The 23,139-nt window shown below is 41.7% G+C and overlaps 1 protein-coding gene across 3 annotated transcripts in view; it reads left to right on the top strand.

Moving 5' to 3' along the window:
* Window positions 1-23,139, top strand: part of ATP2C1 (ATPase secretory pathway Ca2+ transporting 1) — a 217,961-nt gene that overhangs the window by 109,487 nt on the left and 85,335 nt on the right. For all 3 annotated transcript variants that reach the window (XM_068236270.1, XM_068236269.1, XM_068236271.1), the window contains 5 exons: window positions 2,263-2,379; window positions 10,982-11,071; window positions 13,645-13,680; window positions 15,670-15,731; window positions 18,699-18,807. In XM_068236270.1, the coding sequence (XP_068092371.1) occupies window positions 2,263-2,379; window positions 10,982-11,071; window positions 13,645-13,680; window positions 15,670-15,731; window positions 18,699-18,807 (414 nt within the window). The remainder of the gene's footprint in view (window positions 1-2,262; window positions 2,380-10,981; window positions 11,072-13,644; window positions 13,681-15,669; window positions 15,732-18,698; window positions 18,808-23,139) is intronic.

Here is a 23,139-nt window from a genome sequence, read left to right as displayed (position 1 = left end):
AAGCTGTAGGCAGATTAATTAATCTCCCCTGAGAGCACTATAGGCTTTATACTAAATGCAGCTCTCCTCCCCCAGCACCGTGTGAGAGCCATCAGTCATGTGTCTGCTCTTTTACAAGAGCTCTACAGACATTTATACTGTATTTTTAATGAAGGTGGGGAGCGTAAAATAGGAATTTTGTAAAGCAACTCTGACTTTTAAGGTTATGCTAAAAACTTGTCCGAAGCCAGATTTTATTATTTGTTGTAATCATCTGCATGTATTACTTGTAGTAATGAGCATGAATTTCCCATAATCATAACTTCTTATTGTAATTCGCAATTACGATGCAAAAACGTAATACTACATTTTGGGAAAAATCATAATTACGTGTATTTTTCGTTCCAAATTTAGCAGTTAATAGCAAAGCCCTCAAACATGCTATTGTAACAAACATTGCTGGGTTTGTTAAGGGGAATAGTGGGAATAAGGCAAAACATTTTTCAAAAAGACCTTGTAGTTTTTGGATCAAATTAATTTTGATAATGTTAACATTAACATTTAAAAACCTATTAAAAATCCTTGTATACAAAAAGGTAAAGGCCAAAGCAGGCTGTTAGCTGGCTAGACCAGGCCACGTGCAAAGGTCTGGGCAGGCTTCTGGCAGGTGTAATTGAGGTCAAAGGCCATGGTCGTAGCAGACTCCTGGCAGCCGTATTCTAGCTCACTGGCCATGGTGAATGCAGGCAGGCATAGTTGAGGTCACTGCCTGAAGTCAGACGAAGAGAGAATATCAAAAATAGTCAAACAAGCCAGGTCCAAAATGGAAGTATGGATTAAACAGGTTAGGCAGGCTGGTAATACTCAGGTAGCACTGGTAAGGATAGGCTCAAAAAAACCAGAGTACAGCGTTAATGTTACAGCATTTGATTTGAAAGTTTGTGCGCTGTACATAATGGAAATGCCAAAGTCTGAAGCCATGCTGCACAAAGGTGAGCATGTACCATACAATACACCCCTAGCCATAACCATAAGACAAAGGCTGGTGACGCATGCACTCATGGAAGCACACCAATACCTGGGCAGAAATGTGGAACGTTTCACTTTATAAACATATTCACATGGAGTCAATATATGTATGCTTCAAATTCATTTGTGGCTAATGGACACAACTTTTATTTCGGTATAGTCTGCACTGTTCTCACCAGAATTTTTTTCCTGCCGGGTGGCAGGAAAAAGTAGCCGGGTGGGGTGAGATGAGAGAATGCAGGGCCGGTGCTTCTGTGTGCAACTCCGCTTAAAGCATAGGAGGATGGGAGCTGATAACAGCTGGGTGATCACCAAAACTAGCCGGGTGAAGCACCAGGCTAGAAGAGCCTGGGGAGAATACAGAGTCTGGCTTTTTCTATGCCCTGCTATAGGTAGTGCAAAGGACATCACCATACGGTAGAAGTGCATGGTGCAGAGGCCTTCATAGACATGCACAGTTCAGCCTCCAGGAGTTGGGAGGCAGGTTGTGGACCTGTCTGACTGCATCTCTCTTCTGGCTGTCTACAGGAAGTGCAGTATTTTGTCAACATGCTTTGATGGCTGTGGCCAGTTTTGCATATAAATGACTGTGTATAGACGTACTGAGATGCACATGGTGCTGCAAGATGCCAGATCTGAATGGAAACAGTGGCACAGAAGAAAATTTCTCCTTCAAAATATTCACATACTGGTGCTTTGTACCACGCAATGAAAATGACTAAAAAATGATTTTTATTGCTGTATTTACCCAATGGAACTTACCGTACTACAGCAAGATGAAAGCTATAATAGCAGTATTTTTGACCAGCATCCTTGCTTTTACATCCAATTTTGAGGAATAACATCTAGGAATGTTTCCAATAGTGCTCAACCTTTTCCACTTCCTAATGTGAACCTGCTGCAGGCTTTGAAATAAAAGTTTCTACTCATCTCAGTAGAGGGAAGCCTCTGGATAGTCCACAGGTTTTCACGATCCTCCTCGAACCCATTGTTCCAGTGTTGGGTCCCTCTCTATTGTGCCTTCAGGAAATTGATAAGCCCTTTGATTTTGATTTTTTTATTGTTGGGGGGGGGTGTATTTATTTTTAACTCGTCTGTCCATGGCCTGAAATCTTTTGACAATGCCTGCTTTCAGTTGTACTACCAAGCTTCAGGGAAGAATGGTTTTACAGTGGAGATATGTCTAATTATTTGTCCACTCTGTGTAGAGTATTTCAGTTTTTTTAGATGCATTCATCCATTTTATGTTTACAGGCTGATCTTCAGAGTGGATTGAACAATGCTGAAGTTTGTCTCAGACGAGCCACCCATGGCTGGAATGAATTTGATATCAGTGAAGATGAACCATTGTGGAAGAAATATATTGCACAGGTAAGATGTGCACTTCCACACTTCAGATAGAAGACAGCTGTTCTAAAATCCAGGGCAGAGGAATCGTGTTGTATTTGTGACGACTTCCAGCCTGGTTATGCTGGTAACACTGTAAGACAATTTGCAGTATAACCAGGTGTACATGTGGATAATAGATGGTTAGGGAGTAACAGCATTCATTTGAAGACTGAATAATTGTGTTGGGCACTTAACTGTCTTTTTTTTTCTTTGGGGGGGGGGGGGGGGTTGAAGGGGGAGTGCCTTGCACATGCTTTGCAATAAACTGGGATAAAGTCTGGTCTAGAAGACAGCAGGATTTATTAGGCTTGAAACATTATTTCCAGCATTCATCCCTGAAAGCCAGCAAAAGAGATCTAATCGGCACCTGCTTCTTACATTTTAATTACAACAGAGGCCTCTCTTGTTGATATGAGGAAGTCACATATGATTTCAAGGTGTTCCTGTTATTTTTAAAGGGAACCACTGCTGGTATTTACTGGTATTTTAATTAGAAAATCTTTAGATAATTAGTTCCCAAATGGATTTATGTTGTTTTGAGGTAAATATGTTTTACATAGCATTTACAAACGTAATATTTAATACTGGTGCAGTCATGTTTTCTCTACCTTCAAATTTTCCATTCCGATCTAGCTCACCAATGCAGAATAATATGTACAATTTATATTAAAAAAAAAGGCTAAACAAATGTATTTTAGTAATATGCATAACGATCACATAACATGCGATATACCATGTTTTTGTGCGACTAACTGGCAGACTCCTGAGAGCCCCCTATCAAAATATTGTCACCTTTCTGTACTCCTCCTACTGGAAAGGAGGTCAGTTGACTGCTCAACCATAACCTATATCCCTATATAACCTCTATGTGCTCAAAAGGTATATTTACCCAAATAACCTTCCGTACATGTACCTTTGCCCAACAGGTAGAAGAGAACCTACAGCAGAAGTTTGTCACACGGCTCTGATGCATAAATATCACTATCATTGAAGCTATCGATGCCTTTTTCTTAATACATCAAACATATTCTTTTGCATTATTGAGGTGTGAGCAGGGCAAGGTGGAGGTTGGGGAAAGAAGTGTGTTTGAGCAGTCTCCAATGTCACTAGAGGATCAGCGAGAGAGTAATTTGTTGCAATTAACATGGAACATGTGTTTCATTGTTTCGTTTTCAAGGTGCATGTTCTTTGCTGAAAACGTATAGAAGTTATATTGTTACTAACTAGTGACCTTATCCTGTTTAAAAACGGGCTAGGTTTATCCCCCCCTCCTCCACATGCATGTCCGTCCTGCATGCACCCCCGCTGCACATGCCCGCCTCTTCTGGCCCTGTCCTCCCCCAGCTCTCCTCAGTCTCTGCATCCCTCCCTGCACATGCGCCGTAGCGCAAAACACGGGACACACAGGAAGTGAGGGATGGGACGTAGAGACACAGGGCTATTATTATATAGGATTAGTGTTTATATAGCACTGACATCTTTCACAGTGTTTTACAAAGTGTATACTGTATATAGTCTTGTCGCTAACTGTCCTTCAGAGGGTCTCACAATCTAATCTCTACTATAGTCCTACTATATGTCCATCATAGTCTAGGGCTAATTTAGGGGGGAGCCAGTTAACTAATTATCTGTGATTTTGATTGATCACCTTGATTGCCATGCATGTAGTGACTTGGCGGGCCCAAACAGCCATCAGATTCAATCATTTTATCGAATGGGATGAAAATCGGTGGTGCAACAAACATTTTGGGTCAAAATCGGTCTAATGTATTGATTAAGCAATCTGGAAAATGTAGAGCCAACATGGTCGATCGGGGGTGCATGAATGTGATTAAAACCGCCTCTCTATCCGCCCTCCGCTCCACTGCATAGCAACAGAACGCGTTGCTAGCCTCTGTACCGCCTCAGCCCACAAAGTCACCTGATGATAGACAACTATAGAGAATTAGTCTGTAGAAATCTGTACCATGTGTTATTAGTTGCATAGCTAAGGAGCTACAGGCTTAAGTGTGTGTTTTTCATTGGACCTCCTCAAGCTCTCGATACCTAACAGTTGATATGAACAGCAAAACCTGCCAAGGACAGCCACTGTGTCAGGGAAGGAGAACAGTTTGATGATGGAGGTGATCATTCGCAGCATAGCACCATTAAAGAGCTAATACAGGGATTAAAGGTGAGCCCCTGATTGGGCCTTTCTAGTCCTGGTGCAGTCACAACCTCTGCATCCCCTGTTGCTACACCACTGGTTGTTTACCTTTTCCCCTGTGCTTGGGGCCGGCTTCACACTATTGCCTGCATCGCACCACCAAAAACAGGCCTTCGGGGAATACTGCGTTATTCTGCATCTGGCCAAACAGGAAGTGATGGACGCTTGCAGTGACTTCCTTTTCCGGGTATACGTAAGTGCATGGAAGCATATTGTAAAAATATGCTTCTGCGTGTGTGCATCACAATGTCTCCTCACGGCGGCCAACATTTTTAAAATCCCTGCGTTGCCATAGACTTACATGACTACCTGTCCGCCGCACTTCGATGCAGATGCGCGCGGCAGCGTAGTTATCGAAGATTGAGCACTTTAGGTGCTCCGCAGGTAACCTGATAGTACTCATATGTAGAAAGGAGGCTGGCACCACCAGAAGTAGAAAAGTAAAAATTAGCTCTTTATTGATCAGTCATAAAATGACAGCATGGTCAAAAATAAGGCTTTGGCGGCGACAGCCCGCTGTTTCGAGCTGTTATAGCTCTTTCTCAAGCCGAACAGCCCATACAATGTTAGCAACAATGACCACACCCTTATATACTGGTCTATGCATCAATTAGCCAATCATTTCAAAATCAGAAACACCAATCAGAGTGCAAGGGCATGTGGATGGACCTGATGGGGAACAGGCAGTGTGTGATGTCATCAAAACATACCTCCCAGTCAGCTGACCAAGGACAGCCCATCGCAGCATGGTAGAGAAAGTTCCACATGTAAAAGCAGGAAGTGCATTGTAAACAAAGATCACATGCACCAATAGGGACAGGCTCCAACAGCCCACCCATCATAATATGGCATGGTATACGCGTACAAATGTCCGCATAATACGCGTCCTATAGACGCGATATCAATGCATAATAGCCGCCGTAACTCGCCATCCAAACGCATTATCAAAACGATGCGTACAAAAAGACGCATAATGCGTAATAATGGACGCTAGAAAACCGCATACCGCTACTAATGCCAACGCAATAATAATGCGTACAAACCGACGTAAAAACGCCCCCCTGGCCGCATAACTCTATAATGGACGCGTACAAAAAGACGCATAACGCGTGGTACTGAACGCAACATAGTCGCATACTGTTCATACCAATGCCATGTTAATGCGAAAAAAACGACGCAAAAATGCCTTCCGGTGCATACAAAATGAATGCACAAAAAAAAGGATATAATGCATAGCATCATGGCGGAACTTAAATCAAGTCACGCCTAGAACTAATGCACAACATTATACACGTGGAAATCGCATAGCTAGAAAGAACAATTCTCACCAGGCCACAAAGTTCTTCACTCCATCAGCTCACAGGGACTAAAGAAAAAGAAAGAGAAAAAACACATCACTGCAAAAAGTATCAGAGTATTCAAAAATATTATAATGCTCCCAACCAGTACTCCACACCTCCTAGCACAGCATAATAGTTGCCTCTTATCATAGTAAATATCCCACATCACTATTTACAGATTCAACAGGAAAATTAAACACAAAAACTTAGATCGTATTCCCTATTAAGTCCTCCCTTTCCCATCACATGCAACCTTTTAATCCACCAGGCCTCTCTTTTGGCCAACTCATCCTGTCTATTTAATCTCCCTCGCCAATTACTCGGAACACTGTCAATAACCTGAACTTTAAATTGGGACAAATTGTGTCTAGCTGAAACAAAATGGCTGGACACAGCCTGGGTCATATCCTTGCCACGTATCGCTTCAAAGCATTGGTGGTCATACCCACGTATCCCAATCCACAGGGGCATTTAATTAAATACACTACGTAACTAGAATCACAGGTGTATCTGTGTCTAACCGTAAATCTTTCCCCTGTGGTGGGATGCGTGAAAGACCCACCTTTAGCTATATGGCTACAAAGATGACAACTGAGGCACGGAAAAGTACCATGTCTGTTTTGCATGACTTGTGTCCTTGGCTGGTGCTGATGGAAGACCTTGTCTCTAACAGTAGGGGCCCTTCTGAAAGACATTAATGGAGGGTACCTAAATTCAGGTATCGTGGGAAACGCATCTTGTAACAGATGCCAATGGTGTCGAATTGCCCGTCCAACCAGTTCGCTACACGTGTTGTATGTAGAGACAAATGGCATACGAAATTGCTTAAGATCACGACGAGTTTTGTGTTTTCTTGGAATCAGGGTCCTGTCAGGATAACCCCTGTCCAAAAACTTTTGATTCAATATATTCTTCTGAGTTACTGCCTCAGCATCACAAGAGACTATTTTTTCAACACGTTTTAACTGGCCGGTTGGAATGGCATTTTTTATTGGGGGAGGGTGGAAGCTTTGGTAGTGTAGCAATGAATTTCTATCGGTGGGTTTTACATATAAATTGGTAATTAATTTATCCTGTCTCCTAATAATACGTGTATCCAGAAAAGTTGCCTCACAGCTGTCAGCATGTACAGTTAGTCTAATCGCTGGACAACAAGAATGTAGGGAGGCAACGAAGTCAACGAGGGTCGAATGTGGCCCCGCCCACAAACAAAAAATGTCGTCAATATATCTCCACCAGCACTTAGCGTGCTGGTGAAAAAGTGGGTGGGTGTATACAAAACTGTCTTCATACTGACCCATGAAAAGTCCCGCATAGGACGGGGCCACATTCGACCCCATCGCAGTACCTCGTCGCTGGACATAAAAAGAATCCTGAAAAGAGAAATAATTACGTCTCAAAATAATATTCAACAGCTTCACAATGAACTGTCTCTGAGGTTCAGACATATCTGCATATTGCATCAAATACCATTCTACAGCCTCTACACCCCCATCGTGAGGGATGGAGGTGTAGAGGCTCTCGACATCAAGAGTAACAAGGAGAGTCTCATCTCCAGAGATGTCAAGTGATCTCAATTTGGTAAGGAACATGTCAGTATCTCTAATGTAGGATGCAAGAGAGGTAACAATAGGTTGGAGTAAACGATCTACATATTGGGCAAGGGGTACAAATACAGAACCCACGCCGGCCACGATGGGTCTCCCCGGTGGCCGGGGTGGGTCCTTGTGTATTTTAGGAAGAGTGTAAAAAGTTGGGATCTTGGGTGAGTCCTGTTGGAGGAAAGTAAAAAGGTTATCATCAATAATATTACAAGATTTCGCATCATCAAGTACAGATTTGATACACAGCTGCACTGCTCTTGTCGGGTCCCCCTCCACCTTAGCATATACATCCTGTTGTGCTAATTGTCCCAAGATCTCCTGTTCGTAATACAATGTATCTAACACTACAACTGCACCTCCTTTATCTGCTGGACGTATTGTTATCTCCGTGCGTTGTCCTAAACCAACTAATGCTATATGCTCCTCCCTACTCAAATTAAAGTCCACACTAAAGGTACCGGCCCTTGACTCTATCCCACCTATCTCTTCCTTAACTCTCTCCATAAACACATCAATCATTGGGTGGCTAAGGGGTGTAAAACGACTTTTGTTCCTAAGTCCAGTGTTCCTCAGTGACAGCACATCCATGTTTTCGCTATTTTCCACCGGAAAGTCATGTCTAGTACCAAAAAAATGCTTTAGTTTGATGTTACGGAAGAAGCGAAACAGTTCCTGATCAATCACAAAAAAATCTGGTTTATGAGTCGGGCAAAAAGAGAGTCCATAATTCAGTACTCGTTCTTCAATGGTAGATAATTCATAGCTGGAGATATTCACTACTAGTGAGGGACCTTCTGGTCCTTTCTCTGTCTGAGGGTCATCTGGCCTTTGGTGCCTACTTTGCTTATACCTCCTGCCCCCTCTCCTTCTCCTCCTCCTCGGCCATTCGGTGAGACCTCCCGGGAGGATGGTAAAAAATCACTGGATGAGGATTGTGGCTCAGAGGTAACTGGTCTAGGGTCCCTCAGTTTAGGGCGTCCAGGTTTAGGATTCCTTCTGCCTCTCGAGGCTCCAGAGGCCCTTTGCCAGGCATAAACATAGCCCGTAGTGTAATCTGAGAGATCACGATGATATTTCGATCTCTTGATCTCCTCACCATTTTTCCTGTACTCCTCCATCTTTTTATTCAAGCCATCGACATATGACTGAAATTCCCCATCCGGCATACACTCCTTTAATCGATCACCAATGACATTGATCTTACTGTCGATAATGGGTAATTATTTTTGGATCCGTGCCACCGTATGTATCATGGCATCAAAAGAGGCCTTATTCCATATCCTCACCCATCCGGAACAGAAATCAACATCATCTGTAAACAGCATAGGGTAAATAGGGGAGCGTACTGCCCTGGGGATCTTTTTAGATTTACAATACTCCACCAAGGTTTTGACATGCAAGTCCAAATCAATGCACCGTTTGCGTAAATTCTCCAACTCTCGTTTAACCAATTTAATATCCGGTGCTTGAAGAAAACCTGCTTCACCATCAAATCGTGCCATAATCCTGTTGGCCTGATCAGCAGTGTAGGATAAAGTTTCTGGGGTATCCCCAGTAATAATGTCCTCCATGGTGCTTATTAGCTTATTAGTAGCGGTATGCGGTTTTACAGCGTCCATTATTACGCATTATGCGTCTTTTTGTACGCATCGTTTTGATAATGCGTTTGGATGGCGAGTTACGGCGGCTATTATGCATTGATATTGCGTCTATAGGACGCGTATTATGCGGACATTTGTACGCGTATACCATGCCATATTATGATGGGTGGGCTGTTGGAGCCTGTCCCTATTGGTGCATGTGATCTTTGTTTACAATGCACTTCCTGCTTTTACATGTGGAACTTTCTCTACCATGCTGCGATGGGCTGTCCTTGGTCAGCTGACTGGGAGGTATGTTTTGATGACATCACACACTGCCTGTTCCCCATCAGGTCCATCCACATGCCCTTGCACTCTGATTGGTGTTTCTGATTTTGAAATGATTGGCTAATTGATGCATAGACCAGTATATAAGGGTGTGGTCATTGTTGCTAACATTGTATGGGCTGTTCGGCTTGAGAAAGAGCTATAACAGCTCGAAACAGCGGGCTGTCGCCGCCAAAGCCTTATTTTTGACCATGCTGTCATTTTATGACTGATCAATAAAGAGCTAATTTTTACTTTTCTACTTCTGGTGGTGCCAGCCTCCTTTCTACATTTGACTACTGGGGATTCTGAGGATACAGGGATCCAAGGCTTGGGCACACAACAGTTCCTTCCTATGGATGAGTGCTCCTCCAACTTCTGTTTTTGATGATAGTACTCATAGATTTTAATTGCCCTGCGCTAGCAGTGCAGTAAATTTCCCAGACGCACCGTGCCAGTGTGAAAGGGCCCTGAGGCATTTAGCCAGCCACTTGGAATCATGTGGGCAGCATGAGGTTAAACTTCAAGTGGACCCAAATTAAAAATACAAGATTTCAGAAATAAAATCTATTTTCTAAATTATAATAATAAATAGCAGCCTTTTTTCATATTTTACATTTATTGGAGGAACCCCTCTCTTCCTTTCATATTGCCGGGGCAGAATCCGTCAAACTGGTGGAGTAGGCGGTGTCCGGCAAAGGAGGAATTGCTAATGGCTGTATAACCCTAGTTATGAAAAGAGAAGGGTGAAAAGCATGCACTGAAATGCTTATAGACTTGAAGGAGTGTTTATTTATCTTTGTATGTGTCAGAGTGGTGCAATTAAATATTTTGAATTAAATAAAATTTTTGGTTTGGGTCCACTTTTATTGTGCTCATCCACAACCACACTCTTTGTCCACTGACCTGATCCTTAGCCATCATTTACGCCGAAGCTGGAACTGTTGTATGGTCACACGGGCTGGCAGGGGCATAGGAACCGTTTCTTCAGCGTATGCCAGAAAGCACTGACAGCAGAATGAGCCACCAGTACTACATACACGCTCCTTTTCAAAATCGGCAGGGCAAGGAGGATTGTAAAGCTGCATAGGCTATATAATTTTACCAAAGGTGAAACACTGTCTGACACAGGTTCTCTTTAATGAAATACTTACAACTCTCTCCGGGGGAAGAAAAGTAAACTTTCTGGTTATGGTGTCCTTGAAGCTGGGATTACAAGAGAAGAATAAAAATGAATGTGAGGCTACTCCTCCTCCCTCATCATGGCCGTACTGTCAATTGTGAGGTGAGCAAAGACATAGCACTGTATCCATTGACTCCCATTGATCTTCAAGCCTGACAGGCACCAGTGACAAATTATTCTTGGTTTCTGCTTTAGCAAGTCAGCAAATTTGCAAATTACCACTCATCTCTGCTTCAGATAGAGACCAATCTTAATAAGTCACGTTTCTAAGTCTGGCTCTGCTGTAGTAACAACTATGTAAAATGGTAGTTATTGAGTGTAACTCTTAATTCTTTGTCTTTCAGTTTAAAAATCCCCTTCTTATGCTCTTGCTGGCATCTGCTGTCATCAGTATTTTAATGCATCAATTTGATGATGCCGTCAGTATCACTGTGGTAAGAAATTGACCGATGAATGCATTGCTAAGTACTTGTACTTATTTTACTGGCATGTTGTACTAGTTCATTATTATATACATATATGCAGAAAAGTTCATTTTAACGTAACGTTTCTTAGACATCCATACACTATGCAATATTTTGCCCAATTAGATGTTAGATTCAACAAAAATGTTTAATTGGGCAGAAATTGTGGTTAGCCACGGCATAGCAGTTGTCACCCAGGTCAACATTCCACAATTGGCATAGGCAGTTTTTGCTGCGATCGATCTGTGATGTCAGTTGTGATGTCGATTGCAGGCTGTGCTTAACCACTTAAAGATAACTGGACAGATATATGTGTCCAGTGTAGTTGTGGAGAGTGCACCACCAGTTTGTTACTAAATGAGGCAATATGTGGTATCATTTTAACCCTCACAAGTGGTTTGACTGTCAGTCACAAGGGAGGCATATGTATACAGCGATTGCAGAACTTTCTCCTCACCAGGTTTGGGCTGACAGAGAGGAGCTATGAACAGTTTGCAAACTGTAATCTGTTTTAGCATAAACTTGTTACAAATTTGCTGTAACAAATTGCCTTTGCACATTTTTTTATTCACTTTTTAAAATGCATTTTTAACAAATGCAGTTATAAACCTTAGGTCTGATTAAAGAGACACTGAAGTGAAAAAAAAAAATGATATTTTGATTTGTATGTGTAGTACAGCTAAGAAATAAAACATTAAGATCAGACACATCAGTCTAATTGTTTTTAGTACAGGAAAAGTTAAGAAACTCCAGTTGTTATCTCTATGCAAAAAAGCCATTAAGCTCTACGACTTTCAAAGTCGTGGAGAGGGCTGTTATCTGACTTTTATTATCTCAACTGTTTTCTTTTCCTCTGCCAGAGGAGAGGTCATTAGTTCACAGACTGCTCTGAAAGAATCATTTTGAATGCTGAGTGTTGTGTAATCTGCTCATATTAGAGAATGATGCAATGTTAGAAAAAACACTATATACCTGAAAATAAAAATATGAGAATATTTTCTTTGCTGCTAATATTTTACTAATTATTCATAGTACACAACCAATTCATTATATCATATATTTTTTTTCGCTTCAGTGTCTCTTTAAGTAAACTGCATTAAGATTGCAGTGGGCAGGCAGTACACAGCAATTTTACATTCGTACCACTGACAGCATAGCGCAAGTTGCCTAATTAGTGTGACCCGCGTTACCTAAGTAACGGGAGGGTTGCTAAGATAATGCGCATTGTAGTGCACTATACCCTTGCAATGGTTGCATTACTTGGGTGACGCAGGTTACGCTACTTGGGCAACTCTCGATACGCTGTCTGCGATAGGAACCGTAATATTGCTGTGCGCTGCCTATGCACTGCAGTCTTACCACAGTTAAGTGAATCTGGGGCGTTGTCGGTTAATTAGGGCTCTGTTCTAGGTATATGCTTTAATTTGTTTAAAGGGATATTATAAATAATTTTCAAGCTGTATGTTTGATTGTGCATGTGTAAGTTTTTTTTTTTTTTTTTTTGTTGTTGTTTTTTGTTTTTTTTATTATAATCTTTGTTTATATTTTGGTGTATATTGGGCTTTGCTTGTTTATTGCAACTGTAGGCCGTTTTTAATGTTTTTGTCGTGGGTGTACCGTTTGTGTACCTTGTTCTGACACTACCACAATGCAAGCTTGGAGGAAGGATACAAGTAAACCTTAATGGATACAAATAACATTTTATTGATTTTGGTTGCCAACAAGGGGTTTACAGAAAGCTGGACATTTGCCTATTCTTTTCTTTCTGTGTCGTGAGCTTTGCTGGGAGGGCATTAATGAAGGCGGTTCTGGCCTTGGTCCGTAATAACTTTTCAGTAAAGCACAGAATTGTACTTCTGTTCCATTTGGCAACCTGCTTCATGGATTGTTCAGCTGCTATTTCTGGACAGACTAATGAATATTCAGAAAGCATCATTTGCTTACGCTTTGTTCCTTTGCAATCATATCACTCTACTGTGTGATGTGTGGTAATGTTAGCAGGCATGAAGGTGACAAAAAGCACTCTTAGAAAGTTACTAATGCATGTGTTGTATATTTTTCATGATGAAGCAAGAATGTGTATTATTGTAGAGTTGTTGTGTGTGGCTGTCAACTCCAGGCTCTTCTGAGAGTGCTCAGGGCAGATCTCAGTATAATTGTCATAACATAGTGGTACTGAGGCCTGACAGAGCACTCTCAGTGCAGCAGGGAAAACTTGCACTAGTACAATTTGAAATGCCTGTTCCAGTTTAATGGTGTAATTAAGGAAAATGAAAAAGCATCCTGTGTAGCCACGGTGAAGTTTTGGCCAAACAACTAACAGTTGAATAGACATCTGTGATGGAAATTTGTATAAATTAAAGCTTAAATAGACTATTGACTTGAGCTCTGAATTTGAAGTGACAATATGTTAGTGTTAGAGAAGTAGAGCTCATTCAGTTCCAGAACTTTGCAGGGATTCCAGGTGAGGCTAATTAATCCTGCCATTGCCACAGATAATCATAGAGGTTTACATGGCTTTATCTTCTTTTGTGTTTTGGCAGGCAATACTTATTGTCGTCACAGTGGCCTTTGTTCAGGTAAGATGTGTTTTCATCAATGTGGTTGTTATGAAACTCTCATTTCATATAAAGTATTGAGCCAAACGAGTTTGAATCCTACAGTTTTAATTGTTGGTACTGCTTCCACATTCAACAAATTATTTTACCAGCATGGAAATGATTACTTGTTTTCAGTGCCATCAAACCTAAGGTCTTAAGCTACATATGCAAACTAGAGTCACTCGGGAGAAATGTGCTTGAATCTAATGTGCCCTCTCAATGTCGCCTAAACATCCAGCATGCTGGATCCTTAGTGATGCCTGAGCAGCCGTGAACACGTTGTTCTCACCACTCCCCCTGCCCACAGGAAGAAATGTTGTAGCGCCTGGCTCCCAGTTTCTAAGCCTCCCTCCATAGCAACAGATGTGTCACTAGCCTGTAGACTAGCCAAGCAATTGTACAAAACTCGACAATTGAGTGCGCACTTAGCTTTAGGTGGTATACCTGGTATGGGAGAGGATATTTGGAGATCACTTTTCATTCCAAATGTCTAGATGAGATAAATTCACCTGGCATTATATCTTTAGGGATTTTCCAATTTCCCCGACCCACTGCTAACTGTCCTGCATGGGTGGTCAGTGAGATGCAAATACTTACTTCCAAGTTGATGCAGAATTATGCAGATTTATGCCACGTGCAAATGCATCAATTGAATCCCACCTCCGCTTTATTCCACTTTGTTCAATTCTGCATCATCTTTGAATTACAGGTATATGCATATCATTAACCTTCCCTACTGAGCATCCAGCGCTTCCAACTTTTTGTTTTTTTGTACTTTAGTTCAGTCTGATGACAGTGGCAGTAGTTCAACGGTCCATAGCGTTGCACTACATAAAACAGTTCAACTCTGTGGCTCAATGGATTTTCAAAGATCAAGTGCAGGGCGCTATTGAAAATCAAAGTGCTCTTTGTGGTGGGAATTGATTTTCTTCTCTGAATCGATTCACATTGGTGGCAATCTGAGTGTATGGCCAGCTTTAGAAGAACTGGGACAGATTTATCAAACCACTGTAAGGAAGATTGGAGCAGAAGTGGAACAGTTGACCGGATCAAAGATTTGGATTGGTTGCCTTTTGCTGCAGTTTTCCTCTGAAGCTATAGCAAGAAGAGAAGTCTGTTACAGTTTTTGTAGTTTAACTTTCCAGGGGAATTACAGTCTGGCGTACCACACTATAGAAACTTGTTTTTATATTCTGTTGAATTTTGTAGAACAAAAACTTTGCATTTGATAAGATTAAACAAACACAGGGCAGTTCGTGTTCAAGGAATATACTATTCACTTCCCAGTTCCCACACTAAAGCGCCATACGCTCGCACGCCTAAAGTCGTCCAATAACGACCACCTCAGCCGATAGTCTTGTGTACAGTAGTCGCTGACCTGTGCTCTGCAAGCATTCCGCCCAATCATCTTGGCTGAGCAACAGCCGGCTCCTTTGTTCCTGCCCGCAGCATGAAATCATGTATGCACCGCTCCGTCGTCCCTCTGACCCCTCCCCTCCTGCATAGTGTACAGGACGCATTGTCAGCTACATAGCTGTCACGCATCTGTACAGGCAATGTTGCCCAAGGGGGGATTAGGTCCGCTTCCTCAATGGACAAAATACGTCAATTCCCTAATCCCTATATGGGGTCCCCCATCTTTCCAAGCAAACCCACAGCTGCAAAAGTTTGAAGTACTCCCGGTGGTGTTGCATGCGCCTTGCCACCACAATGCATGCTGGGATATGTAGTCATTCATTGCGAGTGCATCTCCCGGCAGGAGGCCGCTAGGTCTCCTAGCTAGATACTCTGCTTATTAGTTGTATTACCAGCTACAAGTTGTTGGCTGCAGGTTGTAAGTAGCGCTGTTGACCTACCTACAATTTGCGAGTGTGAGATATACTTAGCTGCTGTGGACCTCTACTATTTTTTTTTCTTAATTGGTGGTGTTTAGTATATCTTAACCTTATTTTTCTACCCATTATTTAGGAGTATCGGTCTGAGAAATCTCTGGAAGAACTAAGCAAGCTGGTACCTCCAGAATGCCACTGGTAGGTTTTAGGTTTTTTTTTTTCTTTTTCTGCTTACAAATGGGTTTTTATGGAAAAATTATAAAAACAAAATTGTTTCAAAACGGTGATCCAGCAAATGGCTAAACATTCATCCAACTGTGGAATGCACTCGTTTAAAAAAAAATAAAAAAAAATCATAAAGCAAAATAATCAGGCCGGTCCATGGGCATGATCTTTGTAAGCAATCTGTTCTTTCAATCGGAGAGGAGTTTGTGATATGAATTCTGAATATAATTGAAACTATCTATCTGTATTCGTAATCAATTCAATCCTACTTTTTATTTGAGGGACCAATATGTCTAGTTAAAGGCCAGGACCCATTTGGCTGCCAGCAGAGAGGCCTTATGCTAAGTACAAACAATGAGATTTTCTGGCAGATTAATGCCAGATCGATTACTTCCATTATATCCGATCTGATTTGTGATAGATTTTCCATAGAAGGGAACAGAAAATTGATCGGACATGTTGGAGATAATCGATCTGGTAGTAAACCTGCCAGAAAATCTCATTGTGTGTATTGGGCATTATACAATCTCCAAAAGCCCCTTGGGATATTGGGAGCCTTACTAAAATGCAGTGGTTGTAACTAGGGATGATCAATGAGATGCAAATAATTGCTCCGTGCACTCAACTTTCATGCAAATGTTATGCTGCTTGAAACAGGACCAAAATAACTTCCTGTCAATTTACATTGGTCCAGGTTCAAGCTACATAACATTTACATTAAATGTGAATGCAAGGAGATGATATTTGCATCTCATTGATCATCCCTACTTGTAGATCTGTCAGTTCTGGTAGTTGGATTGACTTTCAGAGTGCGATCTGTGGGTCCCTTTGTATTACAGGTGCTGTTACCTGTATAGTACAGTGCTGGATATGGAGACAGAAGGTAGAAAACTGCATACTGTGATACTAGTGAGGGCACAGGGCCCTATAAGAAAGGTCTCACCTGGTTGTCTATGCTGGAGAAACCTGCATAGATTTGTCAGCTGTCATGCTAATGTCCCTCTTGTGCTGAGGACCTGGCCTTCACAGGTATCCTTGTGGTCTTGGATGGTGATCCGGTCAGGATTCCAGGATGGTTGTTTGGAACACGATGGGGTAGGTGCGGTACATTTTTTTTATGCGCTTGGCCGGTGCCTTAATCCCCGGCTGTGAGTGTAGTAAGATGTAGAGAACAGCTAGCAAAGCAAGGCCGTTTTAATGCTTGAAGTTTTAAACACAGCCTTTGCACATCATTGCGAGTAACACCACATTGCTTTCCTAGCTGTTCTCTTACTGAATTCACAGCCTGGGAGACAGGTTCGTACCGGCCGAGTGCATAAAACATATACACGCCCACTGCAGCTGGTTCAAAATAACCATTGTGGAATCTTGACTGGATCACCATCCAAGAACACGAAGATACCTGTGCAAGCCGGGTCTCCGACATAAGGTTGACAGCTGGCAAACCTTTACAGGCTTCTCCAGCCTCGACAAGCAGGTGAGACCTCTTCTGCAGCCTCCCTAACATTAATATTTTTTGTAAATATAAATAAATCGAAAGAGATTTGTCCATTTATCAAAAGTTTTTCTGTGGAGTTGAGATTTAAGGTGACCACACGCAATAAGTATGTATGTATCTATAAACAATATTTTTGCTGATTGATTGTACCATTTCAGAAATCCTAACCAATGTTTCACACGTATTAAAATTTTTCCTCAATTATGAAAAAAAATAATTGAAAACTCTGAGGCCCTGTTGTGCTTAGTTGTATTGCAGAATAATTCTGCATGTCAACTCACTGCCCATACAGTTTTATGGGGCTGCACACAGTACTGCGTTGTAACTGATCACGTTATTCTAACTAGCTGCATGCAGGCGTTGTATTAAAGTCTATGTCCAGTCTTTGTTGCAGTTCACACATTTTAATATGTGCTATATGCCACTGTGAACCGAGCCTAAAATACTGCTTGGGTCTATACATTAAAAAATGGACAATCTACCCTACACCATACAATTAAAAAAAATGATCATAAAAATCCACCTCTCCCGATCTTTTTATAAAAAAAAAAAAAAAAAAAAAACCTCCGGGAATACCTGAATTCTCTCTCTAAAAATAAAACAAAAAGTAAAACTCTTTCCGTACAACAGGTTTTTATCCAGTTGTTTTAACAGTGTGTGTGTGTGTGTGTGTGTGTGTGTGTGTGTGTGTGTGTGTGTGTGTGTGTGTGTGTGTGTGTGTGTGGCCACACACTATACTATACATTTGTGTCTATTGCTTTTGTGGTTGTGTGGAATTTCGTTAATGTAGGGAAAGTGTATTTTGTTGGTCTGTTTTATTCATTTTCTAGAAGGTTGGCAAGTTAACAAACTGCCATACATTTATATATTAATGAGCGCTCTGGAGTAGGTCTTGTTAGTAGACAGAAGTGCGGAGTTATCAGATCTAAGGCCCCATTCACACTTAAAAAACGCTAGCGCTTTTGCTAGCATTTTGCTCTGACGTTTTTTGGCGATTAATGCCATTCACACTTGTGGCGATTTCCCAGCGATCGCGATTAGCGCTTCTATAGCACTAAACGCGATCGACGGGAAATCGCCTGAAAATGGTGCAGGATACAGATTTTTTTGGGGGGCGATTTGCGTTTTATCGCCGGCGATTAACGCAAATCGCCCAAGTGAGAACAGGCCCATAGGTTATTATTGCACTAGCGCTTTAAAAAGTGCTAGTGCTTGATTGTTTTGCCGAAATCGCCGGCAAAACGCTCTAGTGTAAAAGGGGCCCGACAGCAGCAATGAGCATTTTTTTCAGTCTGAATGTGCATTCGTTAGCCTCATGTGATATGTTTGGAATCTATGCTACGGTTTCCTACGGATCTGATTTAAAGTCTTAAAAACAAACATTCTAATGGGAAAGAAAAAAAGCATTGTATTCATGCCATGACTTTCTATATGTTTTCTAGTATTCGAGAGGGGAGACTGGAGCACACACTTGCCAGGGAACTAGTGCCTGGAGACACTGTCTGCTTGTCAGTTGGAGACAGAGTTCCTGCTGATCTACGGTTGTTTGAGGTAGGTGTTCTGTTTTGATTTTCTTTTGGAAAAGTAACACCACAGCACTAAAACTCGATGTTTTTCCCTTGTCTTTCTCTTTTTTTTGTTTTTTTTTTTTTTGTTTGTTAAATTGCAATGCAATTAGCAGACTGTCCACCATTGAGCATCAGCTTTTAAATGTAAAGTTCTTTGTTTTATGCTTCATATTTCCTTTAGGAATCCTGCATAATGAGGCTTGTTTACATCTGTTGGGTTGAAATTCCCTATGAATAATGCTAGGTATACACTATTGAATTGGGTAAACAGCGGATATTTACCTTAAATTAATAGTTTTATAGCCACCTTGCACCATATTAGATCAGATTTCAGGAGAGACATTTTTTTTTCTAATAACAAGCACACCACTGCTAGTTTTGTACTTAAAAAGGGCAGTACAAAGCGCTGTAGTCCTCGCACGTGTGCTGGCAACCTCCCCACCTGTTCTTGCCAACCCCTTTTTCTGGTCATTTATTTACAATAATTGATCGCTATTAAATATTAGTTTGAGAGGATTTTTATCTTTTATAGCTTTTCCTTATATTCAGTGTTTTTATGTAGTTTAGTGTCTAGGCATTAAAGTGTACCCAAGCTGAAGCTCGGGTGCACAATGAGATACTTACTTGCTCTGTGCTACTGTGCCTGTGCGACTGTGCTTGTGTGGAGAGGGGCCGCGGACATCGGACCACCGAGGGAAGCTTCATTAGGATCCTGTGGTTTCCCTCATTAACATCTAATTATGAACCTGAGCTTTGGCTTGGGATCAGTTTAATGTTTAAAAATGAATAATGTGGGAGCAAAGCACCCTGCCAATAATATCTAGCCTTGTCAATTGCCAGTTGCCAATCGGTTGCATTATGTGTTAGTATGTGAAAATCACTACTGTACATATGTAGAATGCTCCATGCAATGGAAGAGCGATCTGAGTGCACGCTGCTGAGGCCCGCGCATGCACAGTAGCCTCCAACTGGCCATGGCCTCCCAGTTTGAGGGGGTCGCCATTGGTGGCGGGAGGGTTGTGGAAGGACAGCGCAGGCACAGAATGACTGCAGTGGTCTGCAAGAGCCACCCAAGGTTAAAAAAAAAAAAAAAGTTCTACTTACTCGTTGCTTCCTCCAGCCCCGGGCAGCCGATGTTACCCTTGCCGCAGCTTCACTCCCAGCTGATGGCCCGGGGTCCCCTCAGTTGGAGATGCCGACCTTCTGTGCCTGCGCTGCTGCACCGCTCCTTATTACACTCATGTGGCCTGGAGTGTTTTGTTTGTGTGTGTGTGTGTGTGTGTGTGTGTGTGTGTGTGTGTGTGTGTGTGTACCTCGGATCCTCCCTTTAAGTGGAACACTGTTGGTTATGCAGGTCAGCTGTGACAGTAATGGTGTCGTGCAAGAATTTCTGCTGTAAAAATTGTATGTTAGAGCTTTTTGACTGACTTTTAAGCAATTTAATATGTACAGTTCAAAGAAATGTCAATATTATCTATTGTTTATAATAGTTTAGGTATATTGTCATTACATCAAACCACTTTAAACTGATATAAAGGCTAGAGGTTTAGAGAAGTGTGGTAAAGCAGCAAAATATGTGCTACGTGGTAATGTCTTTGCTTATGCTCATGTGACAGAAAACTGAGTAACAAGTGAATAGAGCTTTTGTCAGTATTATGCTCTCGGAGCTCTTTCATCTGCAATAACCGGCTTTAAGAAGTAGATGAAAGCCTGTGTTAACGACATGCCATCTGTTTCTATGACTGCATCCATGTCTGCAATTGTGGATTGAAGGGAAAGCTGGTTTACAAGAAATCTGGTTAATACCCTGGAATAAGAATGATATATAAGTGTTAAAGGCGATCACAAGCTCTGGCGCCTGAAATTTAAGTTTACAGAAAACTCTTTGGTTGTAACGAAAAATGTATATTTTGTGTATTTTCTTCTTCATGCTGGTTAATACATGATAAAGAATTTTATGTTTAAATTTTGGTTATGTTTGTATTGAGTAAGCTACTGCTTGTCTCCTCAAGCATCTGTACACTTTGCCCCATAACCACAGGGGATTCTCACAAGGAAACTCTGTCAGGCAGCATTTACAAATAACTGTTAACCCACTTCTTTGCATTACTACTGGTATTAGGCAGTGGTCACATTTGAGCCTGTGGAAGAATGGCAGTGGTTTTCCACAGACAGATCTGCATACTTGGCTCATAGCCAGCTAACTGGGTGGCCTCTTGAGCGTGTCCTTAGTGGCTGCAGCTCTTGAGCGCTTTGAGTCTGACAGGAAAAAAAGCGCTATACAAATGTTCATGTTGTTTTTTTTTTTTTTATGTTTCCTATTGACTTTAACTCAGAATTATTTACATCTCATTGACCGTCCCTAGTACTTAGATTCTAGTCCTGCGCACTAGAAAATGTAGTGTCAGGTTGGCAGCACAGACGTCTTGTTTTGCATCTGAGACACCGTGTAGGACGCTGCTTCCTGAAGCCAGGGCTTGTCCTATCCCCAAAACAACAAAGTTTCTTGGGACAGCCGGATATCGTAAAAAAAAGAACTTTCGGTACTTATCCGTTAGCCGGGCGCATCCTCTAAGTGGCGACAAAACTCCACCAGAGTTGCATTTTTCCCTACTATCCATGGCAGCCTGGAGGGGGAATAGTAATTAGCGCCACCTGCCGGATGCGGCCGGCTAACGGATAAGTACCAAACTTTCTTCTAGCAAGTAAGACTTTTAAAATTGAAGGTTCTGGAATGGGAATGCCCACCAATAATCTTACCTTTTCCATGCAACATGAGGGAGTGAGGAATTGCCTACACTGCAGAGTTCCCCAACCCTGTCCTCAAGGCCCACCAACAGTACATGTTTTGCAGTAAATCACAAACATACACAGGTGAGGTAATTAGTCTCATGCAGGTGAGGTAATTTGTCTCATGCAGAGCTGATTAACTACCTCTGTGGATTTCCACAAAACATACTGTTGGTGGGCCTTGAGGACAGGAACACTGGCCTACAGTATGCATTCCTAGTATAGTCAGTTTGCCCGTCGACTATGTAGATTTGGTAAGATTGTGCAAGCAAGATCGCCATCAATGGTGCCCACAAATGATGAAATATTTTTTTTTTCTCCCATCCTACCAAAACTATGTAGTATATGGGCAAAGAAGGGTAAACTGGTCGAATATATTTTGCATAGAAGTGGTAAGATTGTATTAAGGTGCCCACTACTGAGGCAGTCTTGTTTGTACAGGCTTACCATTCTACCTAATAAAAGCCTTGGATTCTGTGTTCATGTGCTGCGATCGTGTCAAGCTGTGAGTGCGCAGGCATGGAGCGACGTCCGTTGCTGTGGAGGGATGGGGTCAGGTGCCGATGTGCACATATGATGTATTTAAAATGACATAGATAATATTGTACTGCTATTTGTAGCATACTGCACTGGAATTTTTACTGGTACTTATCCGTTAGCCGGGCGCATCCGGCAGGTGGCGCTAATTACTATTCCCCCTCCAGGCCGACATGTATAGTAGGGAAAGCTGTAACTCTGGTGGAGCTTTGTCGCCACCTGCCGGATGTGCCCGGCTAACGGATAAGTACCTTTTTACTTACTAAGGCTATAAGGAGACGATGCTGAATTGCACACCAGGGAATCATTTGATAAGGTCAATCTCCCGTCCATATGTCTCTGCCTCATCTCCAGCCTTAGTCAATACAAAGCTAAATTAAAATTGTTTATCAGTGGATTATTAGGGGTGTTTGAAAGACCACAGACTAGTAATCAGCATAGGCAATGAAAGAATAATAGTTATGGTTGCCATGTTACTCTCAAAATAATTCTGCAGAAGAGATGTAAAGGTAAACCTAATTAATATGCAAAAGAGTATAAAAACTTGTTTGTGGACATAAAGCTCTGGGAAAAATAAGAGATCACCGCAGTTTATTTTTAAACCACCCTCTGAGTTTGACAACTATGCTACGTTGGTGTCTGTTTAATTTCCCATTTGGTTCCCCATTTGAATTCATCTGCTGGGATTCTATTCCCAAAAAATGTCTGATTGATCAAATTCGTTCAAAAGTATCAATAGGAAACCATAATAAATCTAGTTTGATTTGGCATGGTGCAGGAGTTGTAGTCAATCAATAGACCATAGCGCTGCACTGCATCACAATGTGCAATGCTGCAGTTTGATCGATTTTTTATTTTTATTTTTTATTTTTTTTTTCATTAGATTCCCTACTGGAATCTTTTGAAAATTAATGTGTTGTCTGTGGAAGAAATCGATTCCTTTCTGAATTATATTGCTATGAGAGAGGAATTGATTGTTTTGCCACAT

This window comes from Hyperolius riggenbachi, chromosome 5 (genome assembly GCF_040937935.1).
Source record: "Hyperolius riggenbachi isolate aHypRig1 chromosome 5, aHypRig1.pri, whole genome shotgun sequence".
In the NCBI taxonomy this organism is placed as follows: Eukaryota; Metazoa; Chordata; class Amphibia; order Anura; family Hyperoliidae; genus Hyperolius; species Hyperolius riggenbachi.
Note: the sequence above shows the minus strand (reverse complement) of the source record. Positions and strands in the feature narration are given on the sequence as shown.